This window comes from Dipodomys merriami, unplaced genomic scaffold (genome assembly GCF_024711535.1).
Source record: "Dipodomys merriami isolate MVZ:Mamm:240054 unplaced genomic scaffold, mDipMer1.0.p SCAF_1, whole genome shotgun sequence".
Classification (NCBI taxonomy): domain Eukaryota; kingdom Metazoa; phylum Chordata; class Mammalia; order Rodentia; family Heteromyidae; genus Dipodomys; species Dipodomys merriami.
This window is the reverse complement of record NW_027202270.1, coordinates 52,555,952-52,574,436: the sequence shown is the minus strand read 5'-3', so window position 1 is coordinate 52,574,436 and position 18,485 is coordinate 52,555,952. Positions and strand designations below refer to the sequence as shown.

General features: G+C 38.2%; 1 protein-coding gene across 4 annotated transcripts in view; it reads right to left on the bottom strand.

Annotated features, from left to right (window-relative positions):
- Nucleotides 1-18,485, bottom strand: part of Dpp4 (dipeptidyl peptidase 4) — an 84,256-nt gene that overhangs the window by 54,818 nt on the left and 10,953 nt on the right. For 2 of the 4 annotated variants that reach the window (XM_070021969.1, XM_070021960.1), the window contains exons 3-5: nucleotides 6,099-6,197; nucleotides 5,345-5,436; nucleotides 4,067-4,147 (exon numbers count right to left, since the gene is read on the bottom strand). In XM_070021969.1, coding sequence (XP_069878070.1) covers nucleotides 4,067-4,147; nucleotides 5,345-5,436; nucleotides 6,099-6,197 — 272 coding nt within the window. The remainder of the gene's footprint in view (nucleotides 1-4,066; nucleotides 4,148-5,344; nucleotides 5,437-6,098; nucleotides 6,198-18,485) is intronic. The other 2 variants (XM_070021970.1, XM_070021964.1) reach the window with 1 other exon arrangement.

The window sequence follows — 18,485 nt, the reverse complement described above, 5'->3', positions numbered from 1 at the left end:
AAGACTCACTATATACTTCAACATAATATTTTCAGTTGCATTACATGAGTAAGAGAAAAACACAAAATATAGGGGAGGCATACACTACATGTCAGGGATCCAAGAGGAGAAAAGATTGAAGATACAATGTACATAGATATTATATAATCTTTGCATTTGTGAAAAATCACATGCACATGTAGATCCAGATAAAGATTAAAGCTATTTTAATATAAATTTTTGTACGTTTGTGTTCCCTGACATACTCTTACTGGTAGAATACTATCTAATTTATCATTAGATACCTAGAATCCAGTGGTACAAAACACATAGCAGGTATTTAAGAAATAAGTAAATGAAAAACAAAACTGCATTTATATGTATGCAAATGAGAGGTGAAATGGGTAACTCAAGGACCCCAGCTACATAGATAGCAGAGCTTAGATAAGGATTTAGAGTGCCTAACCTCACTACTTAATCATTTTTCACTCCAGGACACCTTCTTGTCAACAGCATTTATTAAATTCCCACTTCTTCTAAGCCATGCATTCCTTTCTTGCATCATGCATGTTTCTGACACACCCTATACTTGCTTCTGGGCAACCTCAAGCAGAATACTTGTTAAAGCCAAAAGGTGTGGTACAGGCTGGAATATTAGGGCTGAGCTCATTCAGGATGACAACACGACTGTGAGTTACAACAGGAAACCCAAGATATTTGCTAAGTTCACTTCCTCTTTTGAAACAGACTTATTTGTCTATTTTGTCTATAAATGCTGGTAGCATTGCTTCCCTTAAGTCGCCTAATTGCGTAGGCAAAAAACTACAATGACAGAATCTCAATAGCACATGTCAAAAGGTACTACAGAGGTGAGCAAGGAGAAGTAGAAACCACAAATTCACCTTAGAAGGGAGCTTGTGGAAAATGTGATCCTTGGGATGAGTTTTCTAATAGAGAGAGGTCTCACAGAGACTCGGTTAAATTGTGGCAGAGAAAGAGAGAGAGAGAGAGAGAGAGAGAGAGAGAGAGAGAGAGAGAGAGAGAGAGAGAGAGAGAGAGAGAGAGAGAGAGAGAGAGAGAGAGCGCAATTCAAACATAAGAAAGATCTTGTTTAAGAGCATGAATTCAAACTATTCTAACCTGGACTGAAGTCTCCACTGTTTAGCACCAGGAAAGCTTTTTTCTAAACTTCAATTTTCTTTGTAGGAAAGCAATGATAATTACATTTGAGATCTCAGTTGCATGAAAATGCATGAGAAGTACTTAGTATTGTTCTAGAGCATTAACAACATGTGATCAGTGATATGATTTATTATTATTTCCAGAAAATTAGGCAATGAGCAGAGATATGAGAACTAGAAGATACTCATTTTCTGTTAGAAATTGTTAGAAATAACAATGGATCATTCTTGATGCACTCAGTCATGATAGTGTCATGAATTGAGATTCTAAAGAAAATTGAACAGTGTATTGCCAAGGAAACACAATAAAAATCAGCCTTTTCTTTCTTCTTGATATACTTACTGAGCATTGGTTAGCTAAGACATTTACACTGTTTAGGAAAATATATTGGATAACCTTGGAAGTAAAAGAGATTTAGAGGGGGGAGCTATATTCCCATAGATCCAATAGCCTTGCAATTCAATGTTTGGTAAACACTGAATTATATTCATTTAGTAAGTATGCAATGAGCACCATGAGGTTTAGTGCTGCAGTGATGGAAACACGGGGCCAGTGGTCCTAAAAACAGCAGATAAGGTAAGAAATAAGCAAAGAATCATAATAAACTACCAAAAATTGCTTTGAACTAATGGACCTAGGCTAATGTCATTTATGAGGTACAGGTACTCCAGAGTGGAAGGAGACAATATTGGATAAAGTGACCAAAGACATTCAGCACTAAATTAATAGAGTGTAAGCTAGAGAAAAGGAGAAGAGGATCCCAGAAGGAAGCAATAGCAATAGAGGGTACTGTGAGTGATGTTTGAACTGTGCTCCTGAAGCTCCCTTTCCACTTGGATCATGACTCTTATGAAGGACCTTAAATCTCTACTTTTCTGGGCACCACCTACAACAATGCTGAAGTAGATTCTTTGGGTAGGAGCAGGGGCATCTGTGCTTCTCAAAATCTCCCCAGGTGATTCTAAGGTGAAACCAGGAAGAGAAGCCCTGGCCAAATAAGCAGCCTGAAGTCAAGGCCCACAGGCCACACAGATGCCTTTCTTTATGCTGGGATTTTATTTGGAGCATGATAAGATATTGTAGAGAGTTTAGAAACTTGTGTAACGTAATGTAATTCAATTTTAAAAGAAGAACTTTGGATTCTGGTTGGGGTATGGATGCTAGGGGAAGAGAAGAATAGAGTGAAAACAATTACATATACAGATTAGGTACCAGTGACATGAATAAAAATCACAAAGAATGGTTGTCTAAACTAAGATCTACCAGTGAACTACATCCAGGAGTCAACCTAGACTGAACAGCCAGAGGGGCTGTTGTTTATTCCTTTACTGCCTCTCCCTTACCAGTACATCACAGTGTTTAACAGGGACAAGGATTTAGTCAGTGCTTCCCAAGCCTGGCTGTTCATTAAAATGATCCAAAGCAGTAAAAATATCTAATATCAGCTTTACCACCAGAGGCTTCATTTTATTGAGGATTGAGAGTGGATGCTGGGATTTTTTTTTTTAAGGATGCTCAAGTGAATCTGTTTTGTGCAGAAGTAAGTACAATAAGCTCCGAGTTTTCCAATTGATTATATTAATTAATAATAGATCAAGTTGGCATAGGAGAAGGCTTTTCTTATAGTTGATGGATTTAGCAGAACCTGGTCTGAATCTTCCCGTGCAGGAAATGGAGCCCTGCAGAGTGAATCCAGGGTAAATATTATGACTGAGAGTTACCATCCTCAGACAGTCAGAGGAGGAGGGAATGCTTTGCTTGGCCTGAGTACAGCAGTTTTGGTATGTGAGATAAGGCCATTCAAGTCATTATTCCTAGAAAAACAGACAGGGTTAGGAATCCCTACTTTGTATTTTGTTTTCAATGCAGGGTATGTCTCTCTGCATTCCTTCGAACTTCCTACATTTGATAACTGTTACTGATTGTATGAAAAAAACCAAGAAGCGGCAGTTAAAATTACCAGTGAGTTGCACCCATCCTAAATATGAAAAGGCTCAATAGCAAACTTCCTGAACATGTGGGAATTCCATGTTGGGTGACTGGAGGAGGCTGGGAACTCTGGATTGGACCTCTACTATGAGAATGGAGGCTGTCCTCCTTCAAATGGCATATATACATCAAGAGCTGAAGATCAGTATGGGGTGTGGGGTATCTTACAGAGTCTCTTCTGGAGGACAGGAGCTTTAGCTGTTTCTTCTTATAGTACTAGGATTTGAACTCAAGGCCTCCTACTTGCTAAACAGGCACTCTACCACTTAAATCATAGTCCCTACACTATTTTTCCTTTATTTATTTTTTCAGATAGGGACTTGTGCTCTTTACCAGAATCAGACTAGATTGTGACTCCTCTGCCTGGTTTTCTTGTGTAGTTGGAAAATTACAGATATGTCACCACTACGGATAGATTTTTTAAAGATAATTTTTCACTAAATTGTTGCTTAAACTTGTTATTTATTTCTATCCTCCTGGTATCTATCTCCTGAGTTGCTGGAAATATAGAGATGAGCCAATGTGCCTGACTGATCTTTACCTCTTTTAAAGCAAACACTGAAGGTTTCATTATATATAAGCTGAGTGGAAAGGAAATAAAGGATTATATTGCCAGATGTACAGTCAGGTATGTACACTTAGAATAATACAATAAATATCTGTTGCAAACTTTTATTGTTATGTTATCCATATCTATAATGCAATATTAAATGGGTTTTTTTATATTTGAAGCACAAAGTAATTTTTAAACATTTGTACTTTACAAATAAGTATATATTTTTCATGCTGAATTAGTGACTTTTTGTGCCAATATTATCTTAGATACCCATATTAAATGCACATTCAGTTTAAATTAGTTATAAAATGAAACACATATAACTCCTTTAATGTCATAGTAAGAAAATACTTCTTTTACCTTCACATAGTTGTGTTCCAAGAGAATGAACAGTCTATCAGGAGATACTGAATAATCACTTATAGTGTAGCCAAGGCCATCCTGTCAATCAAATAGAAGAAAAAGAAGTTGAGCAGTGTAACTGCCATCAGTCAGCACCTGCTACCTGTTCTATGTCTACATAGCTTTTGCCTTGGGAGCACCCAGTTTAGGAGAGGAGGCATAGTCACCTATACAAGTGACCATGATATTTGAAGGTTAGTGGTTGGTCTTTGTCATCTGGGAAGGGAAAGCTGGGGTCAGAGCAGAGAAAGAGCTGTCTCCACAGGAGAAGTAGCATGAGCAAAATCTCAGCTGCATGTGGCAAAGGGCATGCAGTGTAGAGGGTTGTATATAACCCGTACACAGTTTGGGGTGCAGGAACAAGGTGACAAATGGGAGGATGTCAAATCAGTGGATTGCTGGGACTCAACTAGAAAATGTAGAGATTTGTCCTGTCTTTCCTATGAGAGTATCATGTTTATGTTTTACAAAGGCAGTCTCTGGTGACATGGTGGCTGGGATGAGAAGAGAGTGAAGGGGGCCGTATCAGCCTGGACTTGGACAGGCCCTTGGTCTGTTCTTTAACACATAGACACACAGGCTAGACTCTCACTCTGATGAGACTCACTAGGGATTTGAACCAGTCCACCCAGTGGAAGTGGAAACCTGTGAAATTCTTAGTATCCATGGGGTGACATGGTTTATTGAGTAGCTAGTGATAGCAGCAACAGGAAAGCCAAAGATGATTCTGAAGTCTCTAGCTTGAGTGACGGAAAAAAAAAAAGTGAATATTAACACTGGGAACATGATCATTTGAGCTTGTGGATAGTGAAGGGGAGTTCAGCTTGAGATAGTAACTTAAAATAGCCTGCAGGTAATCTATGTGCAGGAGACAGCATCCTGTTGGAAAGTGAAGTCTGCATGTTAGGAGAAAGTGAGTGCTAACTGCACAAACGAGGATCAAGAGCAGAAAGGGGAGCACTGGAGCGGTGAATGTATGACATTCACATGCACATAGCATGGAGAGGCCCAACCTGGAAAACACTTACATTAAAACAAGTACAGGCAGAGGAGGAGTCATCAAAGAAGAATAAGAGGTAGCCAAGGCAGGGAGCATTTCAGAGAGAGAAAGGTCCACTGTGCCGTGTGCTGCAGAGGGTCCAACAGGATGAGCAATGACAGTAGTCATGAATTTGAAAAGTAATGAAAAAAATCCCCCGAGTTTCATGCATCAGTTAATTATGTGAGGAAACATACAAATGTACTGTTCGCCAAAAAAATGGAGCTGTTTCCAGATTCAGCATTGAATAGCAAGATATTATTTTCTTGTTTGTAGAGGTATTCATGATCTAAAGAGAGAAAATGACCAAATCAGTATTTCTAATTAATATTAAACACTGTCATAAGCTAAAGGTTATGTAATAAAATCAAACTGCAAGCACATAGAAGGATGAAGTAAGCATTTCTATGTTGGGAAATCATAAATGATGAATATTGCACAAGCATTCATTCATTCTGCCATTTGTGATAAGGTTTCAATTTACATTTAACTTTTGATAGTGAATATCAAAGACATATTTTATAGCTTTTCATTCTCTTGACTTTTTTCCCTTTCCACCTCTAAATAGAAGGTAAATACTCTTCACAGTTTTGTTTTTTTAAAGCAAGACTTATGTCTTCTAAATGCCACAAAACACCTTGCAAATCAACCTAACAAGAATTAACATAAATATTTAAAAAATCATCCTGGGCACTGGTAGCTTTGGCCTATAATCCTAGCTGTTCAGGAGTCTAAAAACTGAGGATCATGATTTAAAACCTAGGAAAGTCTGTGAGACTCTAATCTGTAATTAGCCACTAAAAACCTGGAACTGGAGCAGTGGCTCAAGTAGTAAAGTACCAGTCTTGAGCAAAAATTCTTAAGAGCGACTCCCCTGCCCTAAGTTCAAACCATAGTACTAGCACAAAAATAAAACATTTGCAACACCCACTCCTGAGCACAATAACTTACCTGAAATCCACCGCAAAGAATAGGACTTCACTCGTAGAGTATTTTTTAAGTAGTCAGACAGAGAGTAAGTTCTGCGGCTGTCAGCTGCAGCATCATCTGCTGGTTGAAAAATAAAAAGAGGCAAATGTTCAGAAAGATGGAATAATGTCAGTTTGAGATAAAATAAACAAAATGGTTCTCTACAATTCAGCCTGATCACAAAATGTAGGAATACCTTTGTCAAATGCAATCTACATTTTGAAAAAAACTTTGGACCAGATAGATGTATTGAAACTGTATTTAACTACAAAGTCTGATGTGCCAGGGAATATACTGAATATCTTTCATAAGCTTCTCTGTGAACATTGAGGTGGGCCAAGTCAATAGAAGTGCAATGTAAATTCATTTGTTTTTGTTGCCATGTTTGGGGGGGTGGAAGCAAAAGTAATTATAATGGCATATTTCATTTATTCCAATATACACAAAATATGACCATTGCAACATAAAGTTGATATTTAGATGTTATTACTGAGATCTTTCATAATCTATTTCTCATACTAAATTCTGAAATATAGTGGGTAGTTTGCACATCCAGAATGTTTCCCTTTGACTAGGCATATTTCATATCAGTCATTACTTGTGTTCAGTTATGATCATGGTCTGCTCAGGGCTGGATCATCCATGTTTGAGTCCTTGAGAGTCCACTGCACTTTTGTTCCTCAGAGGCATTTCAGATATGCTGATCCCACACTGGTGAGGTGGGGCTTTGCCTCAGCACTAATTTTATTTCAGTGGCTAGAATCTGTGTAGTTCTGTCTTTTGCTTACCTGAAACCCATTCAAAGTCCGAAGTCATTTTGTTTTTAACTATCTCTTGCCTCTTTTTATTTTTCCCCAATACTTCTTTGTAATTGACCCTCCTAGCCTTGGTACCACCACTGGGATAATTTTTCTACAATGCCACTTTATTCTGGTGCTCCCTCTCTCATAAGCTCTACACAAAACAAACAAACCAATTTTTTAAAAAAAAACAGTAACACAGTTTGATGATATGGTACTAAAAAGTTTTGTTGCTGGATTTACAATTTTATCTTCTAAGCATAATCAAACCAGTGTGATTCCTTCTTCCCAACCCAAAAGTCTGTTCATTAATGACAAAGAGCTTAACATCCTTGCCCAAATTCTGTATTTTACACATACTTGGGTGTTCACAACACCCACCCACAAGGTCAGCTCCTTCAGGAATCCCTTAACTACTTTTTTCTAGCACATCCTTTTAATTAATTTTATTTGTGATGCATCACTGAGGCTTAAACTCAGGGCTTATTAGACAGGTGCTCTACCACAGCCATAAGCTCAACTCTCTTATTAACTTTCCACAATCTGTGAGAAGACAATTCTTTTACAGGAAAAACTTTTCCAAAAAAAAAAAAATGTTCCTAAGGTCTTATTCCTTTGTACCTTTATATCTGATTACAGTCTTGCATCTGCCTGTAAAACCTCCTAATTCAATAGATAAATTTGTTACATTTGCCTTTGCTACTTATTGACATTGTTTAAAGCTGGTTTGTTAAGAAGATTGAAGAAGTTTTTTTTAAAAATCTATTTGTTTTTCAATTCAATTTTCACCCTGAAAGTAAGACATTCATGTTTGTTTGTAGAAAGATAACAAGTGGATAAAATAAGCCCATGGACTAGCCAATCTTTAAGCAAAAATCTGTATTTTCTGTAGGCTTGTGCAATATTATTTGAAGGTCATACAGAGGACAGTAGCCACATACCTGTATGTGCGCCCTCAATTATTTGTGTCCATTCATCCATTCATTCATGCATTAAATCATCATTAAACAATGTTATTTGGTAGATACTACTGAGGATATAAGGAGACTTTGTTCTCAAGAACTATTGTTCTAAAGTGAACATAATATGTATCCCCCAAATAAATTGAAGTATAAATGATGATAGACATTCACATGCACAGGATATGTAATATAGCTATCTGGATCTATAAAAAAAAGAGCTAGAACATGTATGTGTATGCATGCATTGAAAATGTATAACAAAACAGATAATCAACACAGAACATCTGTCACTGGCTCTTGATTTTTTAAAGGAATTAATTGACCACCTATAATAGTCATACACAGCAGCATCTGGTTAAATCATTTAGGTGTTATCTTATAAAAATATATTTTCCAACATGTTTTCAGGGCAACATACATCTGGAGTGTTAAATTGAATCAAAATTTTCTTCATATAACCTGATACCCAATGAACTGGGTTACTTTTTCATTCATTGATGCCTTCCTCACTAAGACTTAACCTGATCTGCCCTTCTCAGACATTGCTGGTTCATTGTTTCTTCACCCTCTGGCTTTTCTAAGCATATCATCTCTACATTTAGGCTCCCTTCCACACATACTTCCGCTTACAGATCTACTTGCTGATGGCCTGGCAACCAAGATGGATGGCTTGTGAGCTATGGCCCAAGATATCTCTGAAAGGCCCATACTGATCTTGGTTTATGGGCCAATGTTCAGCTGCTTTACCCTAACTCTGTATCCCAGTTTCTACATATTGTCTACCTAGTCCCAGAGCAGCCTGGCTAAATTGGAGCAACAAATGTTCCCTAGTGGTTTTTTTTTTTTTTTTTTTTTTTTTTGCCTTGCCATTTGATAAGCAGGGCACATTGGAAGACAGTTTGGAAACATCTAGATAAGCGAGTTCTGTGAGATGTGAGTGCCAAGTCCAGGTTTTGACCTTTAGCAAATTCAAAGTTTGCTGCCAAGTTACAACCTATTCTGTCACACTCATATAGGACATGCTCATATTTCTCCTTCCTTGTCTCCTTGCTCCCTGACAGGGCACTGCTACAGCAACAGATGAAGGTCCTTGGCTGCTTGTGTGGTTTTCCTGGTGGGGCCTGGGACATGTCGTTCGTTTGACTTTATCGGTTCAAAGCATTGTGCTCGCCAAGGAAAGTGGTTAATCATATGTTACCCATCAGCTCATACAGAAACTCTTACATTCAGATGTTCTTTAATTTAGAAATTTTTAAAAGGTTAGCTGCATTTTATATTTCTTCTTTAGCCACAGCATCTCCTAGGTTAAACCATATGATAGCACATTTTCTTAGTCCTAATAGGTAGGACAGTAGCATGTTGAATGGATCAACATAATAACAAATTCTCTTCAAAGGGTTAAAGTATCCTAAGAAATCCTTACATCCACATCAAAAAAAGTAATCCCAGAATAATAAAATCCAAACAAGAAAGGAATATAATTCTATGGAATAGTCTTGCTATTGTTGCTGTTTGACTACAGTATATTTTCAATATTTTATGTCCATGGATCATAAACATTTTTTTCTATGTTAAGCTATCGTTTATAATGTTCCTACTTCAAAAAGATAAGCTTTCAGTACACAAACAGTTAATGAAATACATCTACAATGAAATATACTTATTCTAATCCACAGTTACATCTTCTTGTTAAAGACACAAAAGAGATACCTGATTTCAGTTTCTGTGCTCACTATGGTGATTAGTTAACATTCCATATTGATGTTTTTGTATTGGTGATGGGTATAAGGAAATAAATTGGTGTTACATCACAATTTGCTCTAGAAAAATAGCAGCCTTGACATGGGGAACAAAGGAAAAACAATATAGCAGGAGCAGACATTGATTGAAAGGTTTTCAGACACTGTGGATAGATTACCGAGCACACATGCAGGCTACAACCCATCTGCATCGATTAAAATAAGAACACTATGAGAGTTGAGTAGATGGTGGCTTGAAAATCAGAAAGCTTAGATTTGAGAGCAGGCCTATTTATTGCCTTGGGAAAAACTACTCAACCAACCCTTACTACAGTTTCCACAATAGTGATTCCTTCAAAATTCATATTGAACCTTAATTCCCTTGGTGAGATTTTAAGAAGTATGGATTTGGCGGGTATGTGATTGAAGAAATAAAGGTTCCACCCTCATGAATAAGTTAGTGCCTTGTAAGAATGCTGACAGAAAGTAAGTTAGATCTTTTCCCCCTCTCTGCCTACTACCATGAAAGAATGCTGAATGAGACCGTCATCAGATGTTGAAACTGCCAGAACCTTGATCTTCAACTTACCAGACTATAGAACTATGAGAAATAGTTTTTTACTCTTTATAATAACGAAACCTTGGGTATTTTGTAACAGTATAACAAAAAGACTAAGACAGACACTGGTATCAGAGAAGCAGAGTGTTGCTAAGCATGTTTGAAACTGGGCAATGAATGGGTAGTGGCTGGAATAGATGAAGCATTAAGGGTAACTTTAGTGAGGGCTCAGAAGACTAGCACTAGTGGGCACAATTGTCATCTTAGCTACCCAAGAGGCTGAGACCTGAGGATTGTGGTTCAAAGCCAACCTGGGCAGGAAAGTTCTTGAGATTCTCATCTCCAAGTAACCACAAAAAAGTCATTAGTGGAGTTGGGGTTCAAGTGGTTAGAGTACCAGTCTTGAAGAGAAAGAGCTAAGAGAAAGCACCCAGGCCCTGAGTTCAAGTCCCAGTACCAGAACACACACACACATACACATAGAGTATAATGGACAGAAGGAGCTTCTGTCTTCTTAGAAATGTTTGTAAGTTAACATGATCAGATAATGGAAGAAATATGGAGAATAAAGGTCAATCTGATGAGGGCTTAGAAATGAGGATAAGATTTTGGAAATGGAGGAAAGGCCACCTTTAGAGGAAAAGAACTTGGATGAATTGTGTCTATGCCATAGGGCTTTGTAGAAAGCAAGATTTGTGAGTCATGAATCATGATATTAGGTTAAAGAAATCTCTAAGCAGGGTTCAGGGTGGTCTATCACTTCTCTTAGCTGCTGTAGTAAAAGGGAGGCAGACTTACACTTTGGGAAAGATGACAGTTAAGTTTCATTAGAGAGATGACAAAAGAATAATTGGATAAAATACCAAAATGTGGCCAAGAAATTGTTTGATAAGGAGATTCATATACAGTACGAAGCCATATACTATTCTTCCTATTCTATTGATTAGCAATAAAAGTTTATTTTGTGTTTGGTTCTGGAGGTTGAGAAGTTCAAGATCAATAAGCCATATCTTGAAAGAGCCTTCTTGTTGGTTAATAACATAACAGAAGACACCACATGCAAGTACATAGGATAGGATCAAAGGGCACCACACTTACCCCTATCACAAACCCAGTGTTTCAGTAACATTAGTTCACTTAGGAGGATGAGGACCTAATCACCTGAGCATCTCCCATAGGCCTGTCTCTAACACTGCTGCACTAAGGGTTAAACTTCTGAGTTAACATTTAAACCATTCATTGAATGAATAGAAGAATGACCCCCAAATGCATTTCTGAGGTTGTTGGTGCTGTTCTTCCCACAGAGGCCTGGAAGATGAAACTATATCAAAGATGGACTTTGTATATCCACATGACCTCTGCATTTGCTGACCTGAGTTGGTGTAGTTTCTGTGCCCACATCCTGGTATAGTGATCTTCAACTCCCCCCTGTATGGCTCAAGCAGGCCTAGGTGTGACTCAGATGGCCATTTTGGAAGGAACAAGCCATAACTCTTGGTGGTATCCAGGTAGTGCCACCTTGACAGGTAAGCTTGGCAAATTCTATCTAGACGTCAAAGGATGGATCAGAGAGTCATAGAACTGATGCAGAAAATTGACTCAGGGGTTGGGCCATCACAGAATGGCACACCAGGGAAATGCTTAATGAAGCAGTGTGTATGTGTGGGTCGAGGTACCTGTCCATGAGACCTCAAAACCACTAGCATTTAATATCATCCTGGGAAATTCATAGGTACAAGAGTCCAACCCATGAGAACTGCTTCATGGTCTGTGGTTAGCAAAATCATAGGAGAGGGGCAATTGGATCTTGCTTGGTGTGTCTAAGGGGTGAAGGATGAATCAAAGTATTCTCAAGCTGTAATAATTGTTTTCAGTGTTGGATTTGGTACTCATCTGGGAACTGCCATTCTGTCTTTCATGCCTAGTTCTCCATTTTAAAATAGGAATTCCTATCCTATTCATGTCTCACCATTGTATGTAGGAAGCATATAGCTCACTTGATTTTATAGGTTTGCAGCTGAAGAGAATTATGTTGTGAAAAACAGTATGATAGAAGGACCCACTAGTCATTCCAGGCCTTTTCTAAAGTGCTAATCCATCTACAATGGTAGAGTTCTCGTGACTTAATCACTTCCCAAAGACCACTCAGCAGACATAGAACACTGGAGCCTTAATATGGGATTTGTCAATCTCTAACAAACTTCTGCTGTTTGTTAACTACCTAGGCTATTTTGTCATAGTAGCACAAACAATCCAAGACGAACATTTAAAGTCTCCTGTAGAAATGAAAAGAACAGCATTATTAAGCCCGTAGGGATTTGCAATGATTAAATCAGATAATGTATGCAATATGCTTAGATCAAGACTTAGAATTTAACATCCCTGAAGATATGTTACAGTACATATTGTTTCTTTGTTTCAGTTATGTGCTAGGAAGACAAGAGCACTTAGCATTGGTGCTGAGATTAAGGTTGTTGTTGGTTTTTTTTTTTTGTCGGTCATGGGGCCTGAGCACTGTCCCTCAGCTCTTCAGCTCAAGGCTAGCGCTCTACCACTTGAGCTACAGCGCCACTTCTGGTTTTCTGGTGGTTTACTGGAGATAAGAGTTTCATGGACGATTTGTTTTTCCCCTTCCCCTCCACAAATTATACCAACATGAAATACAGTGAAAGCAGGGGTTATACTGTGGGGGAGGGACATACAAAGCAACAAAGAAATAATCTTATAAATGTGTTAGAAACAATCGCATGAGAGAAAAAAAAACATTTGAATACATAGGGATACAGGTGGACCCATTGCAACAATGAGATGTACAAGTCGTTACGTCGAAAACCAACTTTACAACTTTGGTGGGGGGGGAGGGGGAGGATGGTGTGGAGGGGTAGGGGAAGGGGAAATAAAGGAGGAGGCTACAATGCTGATAGGAAATGTACTCATTATCTTGCCCATGTAATTGTAACCCCTCTGTACAGTATTTTCACAATAAAAAAAAAAAAGAGTTTCATGGATTTTCCTGCCCAGGCTAGCTTTGAACCGTGATCCTCAGATCTCAGCCTCCAGCCTCCTGAGTAGCTAGGATTACAGGCATGAGCCACTGGCACCTAGCTTTGAGATTAAGTTTTTAAATTCTATAAAGTAATAGTCAATTAAGTTTTGCTTTGATCCTAATAAGTTGTCATGAAACCATTACATTGCAATCATTTACTAAGTGCTAATGAACCTTACTTCCTTCCTCCAATATGTCTCTAACCAGTGCAGCATTCATATAGCAAGGCACATTATAGAATGAAGGAAAATCTTGAACATAATGGAATTAAAGGACTTTAATGAATGATATTTCTCTAATTACTACACAAAAGAGGCATTAGAAAATAATCACAAGCTGTAGGTTTACCTTCTTAATAAAACGTCCCAGGTACATCAAAGATATCTGAGAAATGTGCCACCATTAACCTAGAGCCAGTAGAGTGCTAGACATCTACTATAGGATCAGAATAGTAGATATTACAACTTTTGTAGGAATATGATCATTGTGCTGCAAAGGGTAACTAAGTGGTGTAGTACTTGCTTAGCATGCACAAGGTTTGATCCTTAGCATCCTCAAAAAGAAAAAAATAGAAGTGTGATTATTGTATTTCAGATGGGCATCCCAAATGGCTAGCCAACCAAATGACACAATATACATTTCCTAGGAAAAGCGGAATCCTTCATTGTGCAGTCAGGCATGGCTATCACCTCACCTCTATCTACTCTGTTATTATTCCATCTGTGTGGATGAGCCTCCAACCTGATCATCAGCCACAGCAGGGTCTCTTCTGCCAGTTACACTGTGTTTGCTATACCTTCTGCCTGAAATGCTCTTCTCTCCATAAAAGTCCAGCACTTGCTCTGTCACCTTCAGATATTATTTTTATTAGTATTATTATTATTATACTTATGTCAGTACTGGGGTTTGAATTCATGGCCTCTTGTTTTCTAGGCAGGTGCTGTGCCACTTCATCCATGTCTTCGTCCTTTTTTGCATTAGTTTTTTTTCAGATAAGGTCTTGTATTTCTGCCTGATGCCAGCCTCAGACTACAATACAGGTTTTATTTAAGTGTTGTATTCCTTCTGATGGCTGATGCCATAGGTTGCTCTCCCACAGTAAACTTTCCCAGCAGTAAACACTGCTCCAGGCTTTTCTTCCCCTACCAGTAATACAACTTAACATATCATATAATTTACATATCATCTTGCCAACCGTCTGTTTCCTTTTATTAGAGGTAAGCTCCAGTGAGGTCATTGGTTTTATTTTGCTTCATTTTATTTATTATCATAATACTCTCACCTGGGATAGTACCTAGCACATAATAGGCACTCAAGGAGTTGTTAATGAAAGGATAAAAGGCAGACAACCCAAAAACAAGAACAAAGAGTTTCAAGTTCAAGTTTGAGAGTTCAAAGTGGTTGGGTATAGGAAGAGCAATGGGTTTTGCCAGATGGCTCAAGATAGAGCACAGATAGGAGCCTTGAGTTACAGTCTGCCAATAGCCTCCATTAGGGTTAGCCACTTCTCTAAGGCTGTGCCAGTCTCTTATGTATTTTCTTTCAGCTCCAAACATTCCCTTCTTTGCTCACTAGTACTGAGAAGAGATTTATGGCTGTGTTCCCAAGACCTTGTATCTACAGGATTCCTGTTAGCTTCTGCCAATAGGGAAAAATTAAGAGCGATCAGACACCCGTAGGAGAGGAGAAGGGGCTTTCTTCCTTTTCCTTGCTGATCCTGCCATCATGTGCCCATCATAGCACCTGCCAAGCCTCCAGTTTCTTTTGTAATATCCATTTAACCTGTTTCACCTTGCTTCTCAGCAAAACCAGAAGCTGTTGGGTGCATTTCACACCCTAGAGTTTTGAGCCCAGATCATCTGGTTTTTCTTTGTTTCCGACTCTAAGACAAGATTCTTCTTGCAGATACTGATTCTGAGTTATCTTTTTTTGTTTGGTTATCTGCAATCAATTTTTATATTAAATTCCCCTGGTATAACACTTAATTTCTATATTCCCCATGCTATCCTAAGTAATATAAGACCTTTTTCATAAACAAGACCTCTATCAGTGTTAGAGTGCAACATTCAGATCTGGGGTTGACACACATTTTCTTAAGTAGCTGCATGGTAATGTTTTAGGCTTTGTGGGGTACCTGGTCTCTGGTTTCAGTCCCAGCTGCTTAAGTGAGCCCTTGGGGCTTGAAATTCATCAACCTGCAAATCAATGAGCAGCATTGTGTTTTCATAAAACTTTATTTACAAAAGCAGAAGGCTGTAGTTGGATGACCCACCTGCACATTCCTCAAAATTATGAAGAACATAATTTTAAAAATCTATTCTCAAGATTGGTTTGAAAGACAGATGTTGATGCTGAAACTCTGAAAGACCTGTAACAGTAAAACCCTGAACCTGTAGAAGAGCAAAGTGCAGATGGCAGAAAATTTGTATCTCTCCATATTCAGGTCAAGATGAAACAGTTTCTGCACCATTGGTAAAGCTGCAGGGACTGACTGAGTGGAGTCTGATCAAGGCCTTGACAGCTCAGGAGGCTCCACACACAGGAAGCCAGCACTACAGTAGGCGGAAACCCTGCTTTATTCTTTTTGGAAATGAAAGCTGAGTTGTTTTGCTTTGTTTTGTTTTGTTTTCTCTGACTGTAGTCACTCTCTCTCCCTTTGATAGGACCCCCCTGGGAATAAGCAAGACATAACAATAAAGGCTCAAAACTAATATTCACAGGATGTTTATGCCACATTTGGTTGACTATTCAATGCACCAGTAGAATCAGAAACGGTGACAAACAGTTACAAGATGGAAACTTCTTCAGTGTATAGAACCACAAACACAAATTAGTTTCCATTTTAGCTCAGGACTTAGAATAGCTGAGGAGACATCAGTGGAGGGTGTTATATGCAAGCAAAGAATTATCAGCTAATGTTCAAAAGAAAACCAATGAGAAAACATTGGCATTTAAGGAAGCTGTAAAGCTCTAAAGAACTTTCTAGAAAGATTTATAAACATAATCAACAAGGTTACTCTTTGTGACTAATATTTGTCATATCATTGGATTAAAAAAAATTCTTCCTTGACTTACCAAAGTGGAGGGATTTGAGTTTAGGGCTTCATGATTGATAGGTAACTTGGGCCACATTTCTAATCCTTTTTGCTTTAGTAATCACTCAGTCTGGGTCTCATGTTTTTGTTTTTGTTTTTATGCAACAATGAATCATGATCCTGCACATCTTCTACCTGTGTTTCCCTTGTACCAGAGTTGACAGTATATTCCACCATAATTATGGTTGAAATGAGGCCCCACAGAGTACAAAATTGCCCCTCTTCCAATAATTGTCAGATAAATCTTTCAGGAATGAGAAGCAAGTAATATTATACCACTTGCTTCTGGAACTAAGTGCAAAAATCATTTAGAAAAACATATAAAGAAAAATATGTGTACATTTTATGTACTTCTCTTAATATGTTGAGCTATTCTTGCATGTTTTTACTAATTCATTCATTCTTATTCTCATCCTTTTTGGATATAAGGAGACCAAGACACAGACCAGGCATGCCAAAGTCTTATGGTTAGTATGATCCAAAATAGGCAACATGGCTCAAAGGTCTGTGTTATAACCAGGCTTCCAAACCTCTCAGTATTTGGAAGAGTAATTGCACATGGTAAATGTTGTGCTGGCCATTTTTGTGAATTAGTGGAGACAAACAGGACTCATGGAAGTGTGAATTGAGTATCTGCAGCTAATGTAAATAGGCACTGTCGAAACGCAATTTAGCCTACTGATCTAAAGTCAAAAGGGTCCCAGCTTTCTTACAAACCTTATTATTTTCCCTCTACACTGTATCAGGATGGCAACTCTGTGACTTTCTGGGAAGGAATTTGCTATAACTAAAATCTCTTCCATGGTAGATCCAATAATTTTCATCATCTGTTCCCCAAACTCTTCAGAAAATAGTGAGGTGATCTTCAAGACAGATTTCTTTTCTTCCTTTTTTTATTCATGTTTTTCTGGATTTTAAACACTTTTAGAGAATGCTAAACAATGCAGGCCCAGAAGTTTGCATTTTGAAAAGAGTATAAATTTATCCAACAAAAGAATCAGTAATTCTTTCTTACAACAAAAGCCAACCATAAAGGGCTTATTTTCTACCATACTCATTGTCTCTGTGGTCAGTGTTTCTCTTTAGGGCTTGGAGGGCTACAGGGCTTCTTTTCCCTATTCTCTGCCTTGCACATTTAGTTTCTTGATTCCCAAAGCACTTGCTTATCTTTGTATCTTTTCCCTTTCAAGCATCTTCAGTTTCTTTTTACTGCTTACTTTTGCCTTCTGCTCCTTCCATAAGCATTCAGAGGACTTGCCTATCTTAAAAACTGGATTCACCCTGACCTTTCTGCCTCCTTGATACATCTCATTTCTCTCGTTTTGTCAAGAAATGTCTCAGGTATACAGCCCATACATGTGGCCTTCACATTCTTATCCTCTGTCCTCATAAATCTTGATCTATCCCTTATTCTGTAGACAATACCTACTTCTTCTCTCTCATCTTTTATGCATATTTCCTATACCACATATCTTGCCAATTGATCAAGAGATTTTATATCATTATTTAAGTACCTTGAAGTCTTTTGCTAAGCAAAATGTAACCCAAGACGATGACTGTATTACACTTTTGTCAAACAATAACTAGTATTGCACTTTAGACATACTATGTACAAATGATCCTGCACTAAACGGTTCCCTGTATTTTCAATATTTAAATCAGAACCACTACAACATGGAAAAGTGTTCATCAAAACTATTTCTCTTACGTGAACAATTAAGACAATTTCTTTAATTTGCTGAACATTCTTTAGCAACCCCTGTAATGGTCAGCGTTATAGATGCTAAAGATACAAGCATTACCAATACATTAGCAAAAAAAAAAAAAGCTCTTGCCCTCATGAACAAAATTAAGTAATAGCACATGTTGGGTTGTAGTAAGTGCTACTGAAAAATATAAAGCAGGCAAAGGAAGAGGAGTGACTGTCTGGGAATGTTGCTGCTTCCAATGGGATAGTTTGGAAGGCCTCATGAACGGGACAGGACTTGAGCTGAGGTCTGAGGAGGGAAGGAATGAGCCATACCCAGTTCCCAAGAAGAGAAACCTCTAAAATGATTGAACTTATGGGACGAGTGACAAAGGAAGAAAGCGGAAAAGGAGCTCCTACAAGTGGCAGGGTGTGGGGAGGCTTCATGGCTTGTCAAAGCTCTGATCTTCACTCCAGAGAG